Source organism: Opisthorchis viverrini (genome assembly GCF_000715545.1).
Source record: "Opisthorchis viverrini unplaced genomic scaffold opera_v5_227, whole genome shotgun sequence".
In the NCBI taxonomy this organism is placed as follows: Eukaryota; Metazoa; Platyhelminthes; class Trematoda; order Opisthorchiida; family Opisthorchiidae; genus Opisthorchis; species Opisthorchis viverrini.
This window is the reverse complement of record NW_008751884.1, coordinates 498005-515497: the sequence shown is the minus strand read 5'-3', so window position 1 is coordinate 515497 and position 17493 is coordinate 498005. Positions and strand designations below refer to the sequence as shown.

Below are 17493 nucleotides of genomic sequence, written 5' to 3'. Positions count from 1 at the left end.
TTGGGTCAGCCTGGTAACGGCTAACTGGCACACGTATATGAGTGGATAACAGCGAGTTGAAAAACATATGAGCTCGAAACAGCTGAGTGATTAAAGTGCGAGTTTACAGAATTACTTTCTGGTTCTAATCCACTGACGTCATCTGAACTGCTGCTGTCTGAGCTTTGGTAATCTGGCAGCATTTTAACCGTAGTTCTTGCTTCCGGTCGCATGGCAGCCACGCTGAACGATTACTTTTATATTTCATTATAGTCTAGCAGTTCGAGTGGACTCAAAACGGCACATTGTGTGTACTTTTTAACCATAAGCCGTGTAATTATTCGGTGAGTTTATTTGTATCGATTAGGTGTTGCTAGCACCAAGTCACCATTCTTTTACTGCACAAAAGTGACCGCAGTATAGGTGAATTCCGTTGCGGCCGATTTACCACAAAGAGTTATATTTTCAAGCCACGTTGTTCAATAACCTAACAATTTCATGGACGTTACTTGACCTCGAGTAAACAAAAACTGACAGCCTGATTCCATTACTTGATTTGGCTAGCGTGTGCAGTGTAAGTTCACATTTCGGTATCAGGCTGTTTTAGAAGACAGTAACCAAGTGGATATAATTAGTTGAGTTGATTTTTATTCCGCTTCATGGTTGGGTTGATGGTGGCCCTATTTTTGTTATTAATGCATCGGGTACAATCCTATTAAATGAGGAAACCTAAAAACAACCAAGAATTGTAAGATCTTCGGTGCGCACATTTTTCGCAAAATGTTGGCAACAAAAGATTTCGTTTGCTGAGGAAATGTTCGCACACTTGTGTGTGTTGAACACTGAACGCAACAGAAAAATATCATATTGTACCGCTGAAAATGTTTCGCTTGATTTAGTGATTTTCATGGATTTCGTGGGACAGCCTTTTAGACTACTTCATGTTTCCCCATGTCAGATTGAATCCTCCTTGCCAAGCAACAGAATAATGTATGCCAGTTAACTGGTACATTTCAGCATTGCACAGAGAGTCATCAGCTTCCACATTTCCTTATATCCTTATCCTGAAGACACGTTTGGCAGGCTCGCCAAAGTCAGCTTCAGTTTTATTGTCCCGAAAGATCAGTCTGCCTGCCTGGGAGCCAATACAAATCAGGTTTGAGTGATCATCAGAGTTATAGTGGCTGATAAAGAACAACTGAAAACTTTTGCGCTTGGGACTGGATTGGGCTAACCACGTTTAAATGTGATCAGTAGTTCAGTCTTTTCAACATGGGTGAATCACCTCCTACTTGCTTTTTATGGCAGAATATTTTTGTACTGATTCAGAGGTTGGATAATTAATGGCAGATGGAAATGGGAAAAGGATTACTGAATAAATAATGTCACCACTGCCCTCAGTTATAAGCACTTTGAGGAGAAAATTTCATTTTATAGGAAGATCAGCCTAGTAACATATTTTTCTGATCCAATGAGTTGGCTAGTTTGGGGAATGTTTCTCAGATTGCAGCGTATATTCACTGGGACCTGTTTTATATTGTGCAAAATTTCCGAGCCCTCGTCCAACAAGGTTACCCGTCTCACCATTATCATCATCATCATCATCATCATCGATAAATCCAGAAACAATATTTCATCCATAACTAATGGGATACAGTTAGTTATTCTGCCAAACCTCATCCAGTGCTGGCTGAAGATATGTCAGTAGTCAGTGAGAGTCAAATCTTAATCAATTGCTCGAGTGCACTCCACACTTCCATCCCAATCAAAGGAATATTTTTTAAGTTCCTTTTTTCCAAAAAAACTATTCAGAAGATAGCGTCCAAAACTATTACTTTCTAATGTGTAATCAGAGTAAGAATACCTACCTACCTACCTACCAAAAATAAGGTGAACATTATTTGAAGAGGATATCAGGATTAATAAGATGACTTTCGGCCTTTAAAGTGGATGAACATCGCCCCACCGTCGACACATTTAGTCAAACAAACACCATCCCTCTTGATTGACACGTAAAAGCGTAGAACGCCCATGACCTGCTCCTCTCCTCCTCTACTTGTAACTAAACTTCATTTTTTGTTCTGTTGAAGTGAGACCGTCAAACTATAATAGTTGCTTACGTCACTACTTTTAGCAGTTTCAGCAAGATGATTCAGTGACTGGATGGAAACGCCTGATTAAACCAAGACAGAAATGTTGAGTTGTTATTTATTGATACAACGTCGGTGATATCTCACTTAGTCTGTTAAACTGCCTTCTATCTGACAGGAATCGTTTATTTAACGCAAAGACCTTTGTCGGTCGATAATATAACTGCATTTACCACACTGTGTTGAATACATTAACTGCTAGTCATGCTATCGATCGAACGGCTGACTACACGAGCAAAAGAACGCCTGCACTACAATAGTCTGCGATACTTTGGATTCAAGTAGAAATTGGGTTCTGTGACTTATAGTTTTGATTATTGCACTGCCTGTTCGTCTACTTCAGTTGTTCGCTTTTGGAAGATCGGCTTACACTCATTTGTCGATATCTACCGGTCCACATCACTTTATTTAGGTGGCACGTACAGCTTAGATGGTCTAACGATCTTGCCGCTGTTTCCATGCTCGTGACAAGTGATCTTAAATAACCTGAATGGAAGACGAACAATCACCTTGTCCTTGGGTCTTATTGCTGATCGAGGTGAAAGGGGGTAATACTATAATCTCCACTGGGGAGTCCTCCGCTTTGTGCAGACAGCTTGCACATCAGCCGGAATAAACGACTGAACTGCCAAGGACCTGTTGTACATATTTCGGATATCCCCAATGCCCTTAGATGTGGTGTCACTACTAAAAGATAGTGAGGTTTGCGCTCTTAGTTTGAAGCTGTATGGTAGCCATTCTGGGTAACAGTTCTCATACGGATTTTTCTGAACACTTGTTTCTATTAAATTACTGATCTTAAGTTCCCTCATAGCAACGTTTTTCAACTGTACGCCAAGTGTATATAATGTCCCCTCGATTAGTGGGGGTTCATTAGCAGGCTAGTTGCCAACGTCAGTGAACGAATAAACAGCCAACAGAGCAGACACCTGTAAATGCAACCCGTTAAGAGTGACTAAACGAGTGTCAAATATTCCATCTTCATTCTGTTAATTTATACTGTTCAACGGTAATCGCATCTATGAAGACTAGTCATTTGAAACCATATCCAAGAGTGTAACAGGCCGTTCACCTTAAGTATTGGACAGCTTGTAACATAAGGAAAAACACAAAACCAGTTAATATTATTGAAATTCAGAAGAAAGTCCTGCAAACAATCCAGAGTTTCTGACGGAAAACAGCGCTAGTCTCGTACTCACATGATTAATCATATGTCTTAGCAGTGCCGATCGTATGTCGATCATAAAATGTTCATTTTCGGCAAGTCATGATAAGTTTGGAAATCTGAGTGCCTCAGGTATTCAAGGGTCAAAATCTTTTCATTCAGGTAGTTAAATTACTACTTTTGAGAACTGATCATGTGCAAGCACCTAGGTTTCAGTGACCTAGAGCAAATGCAGTTCAGTCATCGCCATATTCATTCTAGGCTACCAGTTAGACATTGATTCCTCAGTTGGAACAGACTAAAGTAGTTTAGTCCCGTCCATTGTCAGTGTCTTGATACCTCGAATTACATTTAGTCTTTTGTATGCGAAAGCTGCTGCGATAACCTTGAAAGTACTTTCTTGCCAAACTTGTCACCAACATTAATAGGAGTACTTAAAGTTACCTACTTTGATGCCCGGATGTATCTAGTCGCATGGTTTAGTTTAAACGAGATACTTGTGCTTTATAATAAAATCACTGAATACTATAGCTTCCCGTCGTATTTATTTTCACGTTGATGATGCTGGGATTCGGGATCAAAGGACTTGATGAAGACTCTGTCGGTGTAACAAAATATTTACAAAATCTTATGTGAATCCTGGGTTTGTTCCTCGAATCAGGTTTTATAGCTGATAGATCACGACAAACGGCTATTTTGAAACAAGCAAGCATGCGAGAATATTAAAAACAGCAACGTGCTATTTTGGAAAAAACATTCACCTGTTATATTCTGAATTGTTCAAATGATTTTGTGACTAGTTTTTGTTGTTTGCAGTGCGAAGGAAAAATAAAATAACTTTGACATAAAAGACAGTTTGAAGTTTTTTATCCAAATGTGGTGCCCTGTGTGCTTATAACAAAAAACCTTAACTCAAAGTCCGATCGTATTTTTGGCTGGAAACATTCAATCCGAATTAACGTTCCTACTGACTAATAGCTGTGAAGATTGTTGACTTATTAGGTCCCAAAAACTAGGACTTTCAACTGGGGAAGACCAATACGCAATTCTTCATTTTTCTGAAGTAGTTCCATGTTGTTTGCAGTGTCTAGCGATCAGAATATTTCTATGCGCTTCAGAGACATTGCTTGGTCCACATTTTGCCTATTTATCACACCTTTGATATCCACAATGCTCCATTCGGCAACGCAAGTTAATTTAATGATTTCTTTCATCCAAATGCTTTTACCGACATCCTGTTGTCCTCAAGCCAGCTTTACTCGCCCTACAACGCAAATGGTAACTCCCGGCTACGCCGTTGGGCTGTTAAGTTACTGTGGTGTTACAACGTAGCCAAGGCCAATGCCAGTATCATTCAATGACCCCCAGACCATTAAAATCCAATAGGGTCGATAAATAAAATTTCGCCTCTCTTCCACCACAAGTATAATGGAACGAAGCTATATGTTTCATAAAGTATCTCTGAATTTGATTTTACTTAGACTTCTTGGTCCTGACTGCACCCGTACCACTTATGTCCTGGTCGACATTTGCCAAGATAACATACTGTCTCTAGGACATTCAGTAAAGATGATGGGGTCCTGTCAAGAGACAGGACGAATCAGGTACTACAGGCCGAATAATGGTGCTGCTTGCTGAGGTCAGATGGTTTGAAGGTGTGGTTTCGCTTCTAAAATAACAGTAATGACAACAAGTTTGACGACTTTTTGTCAAACTTTAGCTACTAATTAACTTTAATTGACGGTGTACACGGTACGGACTGTCATATCTGGCTTGTACGGTAAAGTCTGACGGTTGTATACGCTAGGCATCAGGGTTGACACTTACTCTAGTATGTTATATGTCGACATCTGAATCGCTGTTGTAAAATCCTCCCATGTTTTGATACCGACATTAGTATATACGTCAAGTGCGCTGTTTGTTTAACGGAATCCATTGCGCAACATTCCCTCGGAAAAGCAAGGTTTCACAGTAGTCAAAAACGCTTGCAAACAATCTTAGTTTATTAGAGCAAGCCCTATTCAGCGAGCTTTGGAATATTTGTGGCATCCATCTACTTTTAAATGGTCATCTTCCGGAAAATCGTGAAGTTCTGTGGCAAGGCGCGTGCTTCTCCCACTGCAATCTGCCTGTTTTCAAACTATACTCTCATAAAACGCACCAGAAATTGCGATATTAATGGAATTCCTAATTCTCTGCTGGGTATTGTTGCGGCGATGCAGCAATTGCTATCTGACGTGGTGTAGGTTGACCTCCCACCAGTTTTGAAGACCTGCTCCGATGGATGGGTGATAGGTTCTGAAACTGTCTGGGTTGCACCGCAACCAATCCCGTTTGTCGTAGTAGCATTCCGGCAAGCTGTCTTCTGGAGTCTTCCCACTTTGTTGGATTATGACTCCCATGAATGACCGGAGCAGTTTTGAATAAGGCGCTTGAAATGAGTTACATTTCACAGGAAATGCCTCAGGAGTGTCCAGCCGTCATTCAGTTTGAACTTACCAATTTGGACATTGCATACTTTTCTTTAGGTGAAGCCGGTGAAGAGCCGCAATACCAAAATGGGTCTTTTCTATTGAATATTTTCACGTAGTTGTTTAGCATGAACTGTTCTTAGAGTCATACCGTAGAACATATGGTCTGCTTTCTCATATTCTTCCAGGTCATCTCTCTCAGCATTACAACTGTTCTCCTCTTCCCCTACCCTTGCACACCGGAGCGGGATAGAACGGGGCGTAGGTGTCGTTATCAATAAAGCTCATTGTCTGTGCCATATTCTTGTCCTGGATAAATTTGAACCCAGGGCGTCTCACATACGAGGTGAACGTGTTGATATCACATTCCATCATCGTGTGCTTGACTCATTGTCATATCTGTGCAGCTGAAGAAGATCATGAATCAGTGACGTAATAAACGCCTAGGAAGACACTGCAGTAATTTTGTGGGCTCGTCGGTTGACTATTTCACCTGCCGAGAATTCCCAATGAGGTAGTGAAACTGACGTTGTACAATTAGACGAATAGTACGACACACTCTATGAGCCCCAACAATTACGAAACTTGCATCCGTTGGTTTTGATCAGTCAGGATAATTGAGTTAGATCAGGAGGACTTTCCAGATTAGAGTTATCCGGAAACAAATCTAAAAAAACTATAAAAAAAATCACATTTATCTACCATCCTCCGTCAATTTGCGGTCCTCAAATATATTACCACTTTGACTGCTTGCAGCGCATATTAGTAGTTCCTGAACTATTGAGATAAAATCTTAACTTTACCGCTTTTGCTGAATTATTTGTAATGCGGTAACTTACACTAAGAATTATCGACTTTTACTCATTTTTCCTGACAAGGACAAAAGCTTTTGATTTCGTGCATTTGTTAGCCTTTAAAATAAAACAACTTTTTATATAACAGCACTGAACAGGACGGTGTGAGTCTACACAATGAAGTTATTGTTGGGTTGGTGACCGCCATGAACAAGTACTAGGTTTCAGGGGGTTATCTGCAGACGCTCAGCGCAGCTGTTGCTCGCGATACAGATTATTAGCTATTCTCGTTGGTTATGGGACACAGTGAAGGATGAGGCTATGCTTATTTTGAAACCACAGAGCCTTCAAAGAGGCCCATGTGGTACCATACGCTAACTTACAGGGAGGCAGCGTTTCGCAGACATAGTTCAAAGTAAACATCGCACTGGCTGTTCAGATGTCGATCGCAGGTGTTCCCATTGTCCAGCCTGGATTCCGGATTTGAATAGCTCCATTCGATTTGGAGAACACCACCTCCGGTAGACTAAAACAGATGGAAAACATTATTATGAGTGTAGCGCTTTCTTCATCGAACCACACTTCATGGGCTATTGCCAATAATAGCGGAAAACCAAACATTCATCCAGGAACGCTTTTATTCTTGACATTCTGACACCTTCACAAGCAACATAGGGTTTCGGTTGAGATATCGGAAAACGGTTCCGGTTCTTTCTTAGTTTAATTACGGGAAACAGTATAAGTGAAAAGGTTGAATATGAATCACGGGATATTTTTACCTAGTTCCTATGTATTGCTCACCATGTGTTGCCATTCGGAGGCGGAAACATCAGGAATAATGTGAAAGTGAAATATGGCCGGGAATGGAACATAGTATGCGTGATACCACGGACAGCTACACAGTTCGTCAAAAATGTACGTATAGATGTGATATCGAAGTGTCTTGAATATACAACAAGAAAACCCATAAAACACACTATCCATACGAAAAAAGAGCTTAAAACAAGGGCAGTTGAACATTAACGTCATCCAGCAGAATCGTCCTTCACAGTTATTTAGCCTGGAGAGTTTGGCTAAGCATGGTGAATGAAAGACTGTTGCATGGCCCTTCCGGTGATAAACGACAGATTATCATATTCAAAATGTGAGTGTTTCAGGTGTATTGGATTTAGTATATTGAATGGTCTTAGGGTGTTTTACCGTTATCCGTCAAAGCATTCAGAGCCTGTCAACCCGCCATCGCAAACTCTCCACCAGATTCATACGAACAAAGAATTGTTTATTCTGGTCATGGATGAAAGGTTCCCCACTGCATTAGTCAGTGAGACAGAATGGGTTAAGAAAATGAAATAGGATTCTAAGGACAGGAATAGAGTTGCTGCAAATCCAGGTGATAAAACAACGCTGTAAAAATTAGAGGCAGACATAAATTTCCAACCCAAAACATGGGTGAGATATTGGTCTCCCGTTCCATCATCGTCGATGGAACCAGTTCCACTTAGCTGTACAGACTACCAGTGAAAGGAAGAAGGCCTTCGCTGTGGAGTTATTTATTCGGAAACTGACCGGTTACAAACCATTGAACAAGGAAGCAAAACTCTAATCTGCATCTTAGTTACAAAACCTGGACACATATCTTCTCCCGAACGAGTCTTCCTGGAGATTCATTGCCTCCAATCATTCGTCGGTCAAATAAAAACAAATGTTACAAAGTGGCCCCGTGAATTTCGCAACAGAATACCATTTTTCAATCGACGCAAAGCGAAATTCTACGAACAACACATACTAATGCTGTGCCTCCCGATCAGTAGTATCACAGTTACACCAGGGTTGTATGAAAGACGATGATATGTGTAATGATGATGATGATGATGATGATGATGATGATGATGTGTAATCAACACATAACAGCATAACCTGTCGGAATAGCTCTTTGGTGTACTCATCTGGCAAAAGTTTACGTGATTTTAAATCAGAAGCATTTTCCATTTTACACAACATTTAGTGGGTGATAATAGATTACGTCAGTACTTGACTTGACATACAGTCATTGTGACCTTCATTCAAAAAAAGGGTAGGCAGTTTATGTTTGACGGTTCATTGTACAGAAGACTAAATGGAATTTCATTAGGCAATACTCTACCCATAAGTCCGTAGATGTTTCGTGGCACGTGTCGGTAGTAGAGCGAGAAATGGGAGATGGATAATATCATTATGGTCGCCAGGTGATTTATTGGTTTATCAACTGCGGTGGCTGTGAATACTGCAAGCAGAAATATATTTACGATAAAAACTGAGAAAGCGCAGTTGGGCGCAGTCTGCTAGTCGTCCACGCTGGGATTTCGCTGTGCACTGACTGTGCTTTCGACTTGTGTCCAAAGCTCACTTCCAAACACCATTTCACAAAAGTGACCAACATACTGCTGGTTACAACCTACAGGTGTGGGAACAGTGGAGGTTTTTTGTTGAAGGCACGGGTTCTTGGCCTGAAGAGACCAGTAGCGCCCCTGTAAATGGTGTGTTAATAAATCTCGCAAATCGGTTGAGACTGTATGCGCTAAAACTTGTGTCTATAGCAAAGTTTGGATAGACTAGATTTGGTGGAGTCTTCGGAACCATGACTGAACCATTGGAGTACCACCCTCACAGGTAAAAGCCGGCCCGTTTTGTTTTATTTATTATGGGGCAGCAGCTTACCTGTATCTGGTTCACCCCATAACTCTTCGTTATGTACAACCGAACTAGAACACGTGATAAAGTTCTATTTTTTATATTTAGTTGTCAACTTAAGTTTTGTACTATTGGCGTTCAAGCCGAAAAACTAAGGATTTTCGTGCTGACGTTTTGATTTAAGGAAAGCAACTGAGTAAATAATAGTTGATACTCAACTTCAAAATTATACTGAAGTGTGGACATTAATTCTTAGGAATTTAGCTTTGGTATTTCGTCACACAGTGACAAACAGGAGTACGAATATGTGTTTTATGCAGAATTGCGTGTTTATATTAGTTAACTATAGACAGAAGACATGACGGCAAGAGCACATGAAGAACAAACTGATTACCGTACAGTTACCCATGAATAGAGACAGGGTGTGGACCATCTAAGTGTTCCACAAAAAATATTTTCACCTGTACGCTCTAACGTCTTGTTTACACTACCAAATGTTTATTTGTGGGAACAGGAATCCGGGAGATGCACCATCTGAACTCTGTTTGCATCTATCCACATGGATTTTTCCATTCTAACTGTTTTGGTCGAGTGACAGTGGGCCACTGGTGTCGAAAATGGTGTTACACCCAATCGCAATGATGTGAACACTAGTGATTATGATGGGTGTGACGACGCTTGGAAGACTGTGGTGGCAATAATATCAGTAGTGTTGATAATATGTGATGACGGTGATGGATTGAGTGTTCTGCGTTCAAATGTTAACTGAGGAAAAAGTGTAAACAATCACAGGATAAGCACGTAGGAAGAGCGTTCGTACTCAAGAGCAAAACGATTTTCCTGCTTCACTTACTACACTCATTTGAAAGCTAATGTGGTCTTTACCAGGTGATTGAAATGGATCACAACGGAATCTCTCGCTTGTGATATTTCCACCTGAATATGCCACACAAAAACAACTTCATATTAAAACCCAGAAATAGCCTGTAAATGAGTGTATTCCGTAAAATGCTTGGGGATTTGGCTCAAGTAGAGTTTAAGATTGACGGATACTCTGGAACCGCTCCTAGGTGATGGCCTTAAGTGAGAAAAGGTCGTCAGCTGTCGAAGAGTTCTCAGTGACCTCATAATTAGTGTTGCATTAATCATAATTGTATACTCATAAAGGAAACCAGCCATTTTGTTTTGAATATAAATATACAAATTAGGCCTGAGTTTGTCATGTTGTCTACGGCGTTGATACGCACACAATAAACTTTGTAATCGGGTAATCAACGAAGTTTCAAGAATATTCGTGTTGAAGGTCATCACAGGCCTACGAATTCGGCATTTACATATCTGGCCTTACAGGTGTCGGATTCAGCCCACTTTGAAAGAGTTTCCAAGATTCAAATTCAGTCTGAAATTCAAAACCCAATCTAATATAGCAAAATATGTTACCACACGTATGCAGGGTATCTTCTTGGACACTACTGAGATACCTGCTGCTAAATTTTCACAAGCTACTGCCTTTAGTCAGTTCCATACTAGATTTAAATATCCCATTTTGATTGTACGGCAAGACGTTTATCGTACAAACTGCATTCCGGCATTTCTGTTTGTTGACTGAGGGCAACTGTGGTTCCAACTGCAGTGACGTCCTCCAAAGCGCATAAGTTGCAGTCAGACGTGAAGCGTTTCGCACGATCTACAGGTTGAAGATTTTATGTTAAGGGACTTTACTGTGCATACAGAGTTTGTTCTGCGTAGTAAAACCATCCAAACGCAGGTCACTGTGGAGCGGTTTTCAGGTTTAAAGTTTATACGGACTGACATGTGAAAAAAGGCTAAAGTTGGCACGAAGGGCAAGGGGATACTTTCTACATTGCAATCAACTGCAGATGAAGTTTTGTGAACATGGCTTATTCCGAATCCCTCAAAGCTAAAATTTTGATGGAACTTTTGAATGAGAATACATCATAACATTTCTGAATTCCATACAGTTTACTTTAATCCAGGAATTGATATTTTCGTGGGATTGTCGAAAACCCGTGTAAATTAATCGCATTACTAATTCGTTAGTTATATCTGCAATTGTAGACCATTCCCGGCTAACCCATTCTCGTTGGTTGGCCTAATCGCCTTTTCTCCTGCAGCGAAACTTAAGGCAAACATAACCGCTGATTACGGCATTTTTCATATATTTACTTCCATTATTCCTGGTCTCGTTTATTCGTGGCTACAGTTACGGGCTTCCGTAACATCATTTTCAGCATATTGGATGTTTAGGCTGCGAGTTTCATGCTCAAAAAATATGTGCAGTTCTGTTGGGTGCTGAAACGTTGGTTTGCCTAGTAATTTAGGAAGCATGTCCTCACGGTGAAGTGTCGGCATTTTGGTCCTGTACTGGTTAATAGTCAACAAGCAACATTATATTTTCGTAGTCATCAATAGTCTTTCTTATATCTTCTCTGTATTTTTGATTCCCCCAGTCAAATATAAGAAAAGATGACAAACTCTGGCCCATCTAAATACAGCCACTTCTTCTGTGTTCTGTTCACTCACATTTTTATACCGGCGAATATATCGGATATGGACGCCAGTTTCCCGAACACCGAAAGGGTAAATGTAAAATGACACTTTCCTAGAAATTATGTGTTTTAACGGTTTATTTTATCTTCCGTGTGAGCGTCTTACAGTGATCTTCTGGGGGTAGGAATTCTGTGACTTCGGATCAGACATGAGAACGAACATTGATCTATCGGAACGGTACATGCTCTGCTATCAATCAAAAGCCGTTTCTGTTGGGTTAAATTAACCATCTATGAAGATCTATGTACGGCATTGTGACGATCGGAACTAATTATCGCCTCCTTGATACTTAAAAAACTTTTATAGTGAGGGACTGCGGCAAAGAGTAAGGACAGCTTTAGCTACGTAGTGATGAAACCTGTGCACGCGGCGCAACTGCCCAGCACCGCTATCAACGGAAGCTGCCATCTGGAGTCCTATTTCTGTACAGAAGTAGCTTACCGTCGAATAGTCCAAGAGTGCTCATTAAATCAATAAGTCATCGTCAAAATCTTATTACCTATTCGATTTAAAATAGGCAACCCTTTTCGGAACATACTGTTTTCTCCCACGTTTTCTTCTAAATTAATCTATAGTTCTATATTCTGAAAAAAGCCAACTTCAGAAATTGGGCACCGTTATTTTTGCAGACTGTCCATCTGTTGTTGAGGCTACCGGACGTCGCAACATGTAATATGCCCCCAACCAACAATACACACAAACCCGTCATATGATTCGTCATTACGGCAACAAACATATCAGCTTTTTAAACGCAGATTATAATTTTGAGCTTTGACAACGAAGTTGGGCGCTTTTGATGGTTTTACTACGATTGTTCTATTTAACAGATGCAATTACGAAGTAATCACGCATGCGATGTGAAGCGAAGCTTTCGCTAGCTCTCTTCAATGCTACACTTTTTACACAGCTACGTATTTTCTAAGAGCGGTATGCCAATTATACGCGGTTTTGAAAAAATATGCACCATAGTTTTCCATTACGTCATCAAACAGAAATGAAACTCTACTGGGTCAGTAGGGCTTGTTTCGCTTATCCTAGTGAGAGAGATGAATAAGGTTTTTACAGCGCAATATTGGGTTGTCGGTTGCATCAGTGTGTTGCAGATCGCTACTGTGGTGAAAGTTGTGGCTACTAACCGTTGTATGAGCTAAGTGGGCCAGATGTTCAGGACTGTGACTAAAGCAAACTACTTCGGTCCGCTGAACGGGCTATTCAAAGAGATTTTACCTGAATTCGCTAGGTAATATGAAACAAGGCTATGTATAAAAAGACTAAACCCTTTTAAAAGAAAAAACAACTGTAGCTTTTGGCTACTTATAGGGCTGTCTGTTAGTTATTTTACAGTCTATTTATCTCTTTGATTTGTATTGAACCTGTAGAATGTTCCATCGAACAACGTTAGATGTGATTCTAGTAAATTTTCAGGCAAAAGCATTTGAGTACATTGAAGCAGAATGCATTTATGGGATCTGTTAGTGTACCAGCAGTGTATTTAACATTAGTTGTTTAACGTGGGAGTCAAGCACTTAAAACGCAATGCGTTCTTTCTGAGGTGTTAATCGTTAGTAAGTGTGGCATATATATATTTTGATTAATTTGCTTCAGGATCTCACCGGAACAGAGTTATGCCGAAAAATCCGTTGCGCTAACGAAAAGGGCTTCATGAAGGGGACACATTGAGACTAGTGGTTAAGTAGTACGAGTAATTGCTAATTGGAACAACTAACCCGTTCACTAAGTCATTCTAATTGCCCAAAAAAATCGCTGAATAGTTCTAAGAATGAACATGAAACCCCATTTACTTTTACCGAAATAAATTGATGAACATCCATGAGAATGGCAAAATCCATCTTGGGAGAGAGGTACCCTGGTGAGAAGTTTATACGCATTAACTCCGACTAAGTAAAAAACTTTCCGCTATGTACCAGAAGATTGATTGGGCTGATGGAAAGTATACAGACGTTCCGTTTTATTTATTTTATTTTGGAGCGTGTTTCTTTCAGTAGCGGCATAAAATACAATGATAAGTTTTTTGAATCCAAATAAGAAGTGTATCGGTGTTGAAGCTATTTATGAAGTCTGTATAAATTAGGGAACAATTTCAATGGGTTGTAGCAACTTCACCGTGATCTTTACTCTTCAGGAAGGTATACCATTACTTGTGAAAATAAATCCGGACAAAACCCTCAAAATCAGCTTACAACATTCACAAGATGGACACAGCCACACGTTGCATTAGCCATCTCCCTCAAAGGCAGTTGTTCGACCAGCCAGCTTCCATTAACTCATGTTGTGCAAAATATGTGACTGAACCTGACTGAGTTAAATGCTAAGCAACTCCCTCCCGGGGCTAGCTGTTAGTAGAGCACGTCCTTCTGCATGGTAAAGGTCTGGACCCAGCTTCAGCTAGATCATCATCTATCAGTGCAAAAATGGCCTAAAGTTGCTTTTCAATTTTTAGAATAAGTCGAGGAAGCTTTCGGCAGAAGTGAGGATAGGAGTCTACCGCAACGTCTACCGGCCTAATAGCCATACTGACATTCACGGCATACAAACAAGCTCGGTTGACGACCACAATAGCCTCATTCATCACCGTCTTTCTGAATTTGCATTCACCTCAGCTGTGTCCTCGGAAAAGTATGTTACACACAAGTTCCTTCAGGAAACGGTTTCGTCTTGTTTGTGGTTCTTAAAAAACTATTTCCTTTGCAAATGACGATCACGCTGTCTTTTAGCCTATCATATAACGAATGGAGAAACATTTTACAAAATTTGTGAAACTTCCATGTGAAAACTCGTCACTCGAGAAGCAAGTCATCAGTTTAAGACGGACACCGTAACTACAAAGTGAGTGCTCAAGCATGTGGTAATCCAACCGCTGATCAGCCGCTCGTTGTAGAAACAAAAGGCATTCAACATACTCGCGCAGTTTTGAGGGATGATGATGATTCTATTTAAGGATGAAATTGCCTTTCTGGGCAGACGAGCCTCATTTACAGAGCTGGATCTCCATTAAATTATTCGATTTTGTACTACCGACCAAATACGCCACATTACCCAAAATGGAAAAACGGTTTTTCTGGCATCGGCTCACAGATGTCTATTGTCAGGATACGTATGACGGACTGACTGATGCATTTGAGTGGGTCAGGGTGACATCCAAACTGCTTGTTCCGCTTTCCACGATAAGCCCTTTGGAGAAGATGGAAATGCTCGTAGTTAAAAGATATCTGTTAGTGAGTTTAGTTTACCGTCTTGGATATTATGTTGCTTGTTCACGTAAGCGCACATTTCTAAGAACCACATTATTGCTTACCGAGGATCTTCTGCTTTTAACTGTTTTGATGTCTGCACATTCGTCAAAATATGGGATGATCTAGTGAAATATACGGAAGCAAGAGGCAAAAAAAACAAAATTTTCAAATTCTTGGTGCACGTTGACTGCTCGACTGAATATTTTTCAATTTTTTGCCAATTATCGAAATAGGAGCCACATTCTTACCCTCTACAACCTAACGAATATTTTAGTCTTTGATAGCTGTTTCTATTTTTCGATCCACTTAGAATATGAAGTTTGTTCATTCAGCTTACTTTTCGTTCATGCGTCTTATAAGTCTCAAAATATTCAGTGGGTAGAAAAGTTATTGACAAGAACGCTTATTTTACTAGATCGAAGGGAGAAAGACTGAACCGGTTCACTCAACGCACGATTTGCTTATCCTCCACAACTATTACCTTCAGTGAAATGGTTTTGCGGCTGGTAACTGCAGATTCGACTGTCAAAGCCAGCACGAGTACTGTGTGCAGCAACAAAAGACCTCATACTACATGGTAAGATGGCTTCAGACTTGTGCGGCGTTATCCGTTTACCTGAAGGAAAGAGCCACTATGATGGAGTAAAGGAATATCTTCAACGTAGCATCCCTGTAAACGTCTGTCTAAATCCAGCTACAGTGTGTCCAGTTTTCTGTTGTGTCCTATGTTTATAGCACCAGATTTCGAGTAGTCCTTATTACTGACCACTTTGCAGGGCCTTCAGAACCCTTGCTTTTTAACCAAGTGACAAGTATGCGTCATTATTTTGGATCTGCAGCGTGTTAGGACATAAAGGGCTTCCGAATGAGTAATATAAAATGACAATACTAAAGGCAATGTACTTACTGACTGAGTTACACTAACTGTCCAGAGTTGGCAGTACCAGAGAAGAGTGAAACCGAATTTTTTAATAATATCCCGCTTCATGTCTACTAGATCGAAGATTTGATGTGGATCAAAGGTTGTTATAAGATCTGAAAACTTGCGTGCAGTGTATATGTATCGACAGTCAACAGGTGCAACTGACCCTTGTCCGCACCACACTCACACGCGTGCATGCATACATACGCACACGCGTGTGAGACGCGGTCCTAACAACATATTCGAAAGCCAACATAGCCGCACGTGATTGTTCACTAATCACAACCGTGACACCCTTCTGCGCCGCATAGCAGTTCGTGGCGTAAACCGAGCAGTCGGACGGAGGACAACGAACGATTATAGGTTGTTTGTATCGGTCAGCGAGGTTCCGTCCAGTTTACCAGTGCCAATGCTGGAATGGTAAACACCAAGTGCTTCAATTTGAGTAACAGAATGATAGTGATCGGGCCTGATCGATTACTACAGCGCCCTCGACTGACTATATGAAACTCTGAAATAGGTTCCTGCAAAGCCGTTTCGTTCCTCTATCACATGTGTTGTGGTGACTACAGTTCCCCAGCTGGCTATTAATTCAAACACTGACTTGTTTATCCTGCTGTCTGCAAACGCAAATGTTTTTGTATAGTGGCTTTGTATTTATCATAGAGCATGGTGTGAAAACAACCAGCTACTATGATCTAGGTGTACGATGTTTATGTCATACCGCTTATTCAGCTTTCAAAATGCAAGGTGCGTAGACTATTTAGACTATGCAGACTATGCAACTATTTAGACGCTGTAGACCATGTCATCATTATCACAATATCAGTGGATAGCATCGACGCTAAACAGAAGCCTAACCATAATTTTCTTTACTAGTGTAAAAGGATGACAGATGTGGAGGGACTAGTGATTATGTCACTCCATTACAAACACACCATGCACAAAACATTTAATCATATCAAACAGACTGAAATGGACAGTAGATCCTCGATCGAGCAGATAAGTAGTCGACCTAATCTGCGGTACTAAATACACCAATCCCTTGAATTCGCTGCTGCATTATCCAATGATAACCGACGGAAAACTCATTTGGACGAAACCATACGCGCAAAAACGAAAAGTTTCCTTTGCTTGATTTTTGACGAACGAACTGTCCAAAACCCCGTATCTTTCATTCAACATCGAAATGTAGAGCAGCTGTGGGATTTCGCCTGTAAGTGAAGCCAATCTATGTTGAAAAGCCGAGAAACACTGTACAGCTGTTCCATCCTTATTGGGAATCATCAGCAGTGCGCATCTCACGAAACTCCGAAGAGTCTCGAACCCGCGCACTCCCGGCTAGTAGTTTGAACATTTAACCGTTCGGCCACGAGTGGCTGATCAGCAGTGTGATTAACTCGCATTTAGACAGGATATAGCGCCGCTCATCCTTCAGTCACGGGATCCACATCACGCGGTTACATGTGTTGACTGGCTCCTCGAGCAATGACTTCTCAGATAGAAGTTTCACTCAT

General features: G+C 40.7%; 1 protein-coding gene across 1 annotated transcript in view; it reads right to left on the bottom strand.

The window, feature by feature from the left end:
- T265_08607 (hypothetical protein) overlaps positions 1 to 16066 on the bottom strand; it is a gene marked incomplete at both ends in the record, with an annotated part of 38096 nt that extends 22030 nt beyond the window's left edge. Inside the window, 2 exons of the mRNA XM_009174462.1 lie at positions 6943 to 7085; positions 15962 to 16066. Of these exons, the coding sequence (XP_009172726.1) occupies positions 6943 to 7085; positions 15962 to 16042 (224 nt within the window). The remainder of the gene's footprint in view (positions 1 to 6942; positions 7086 to 15961) is intronic.
- Positions 16067 to 17493: the final 1427 nt, after the last annotated feature.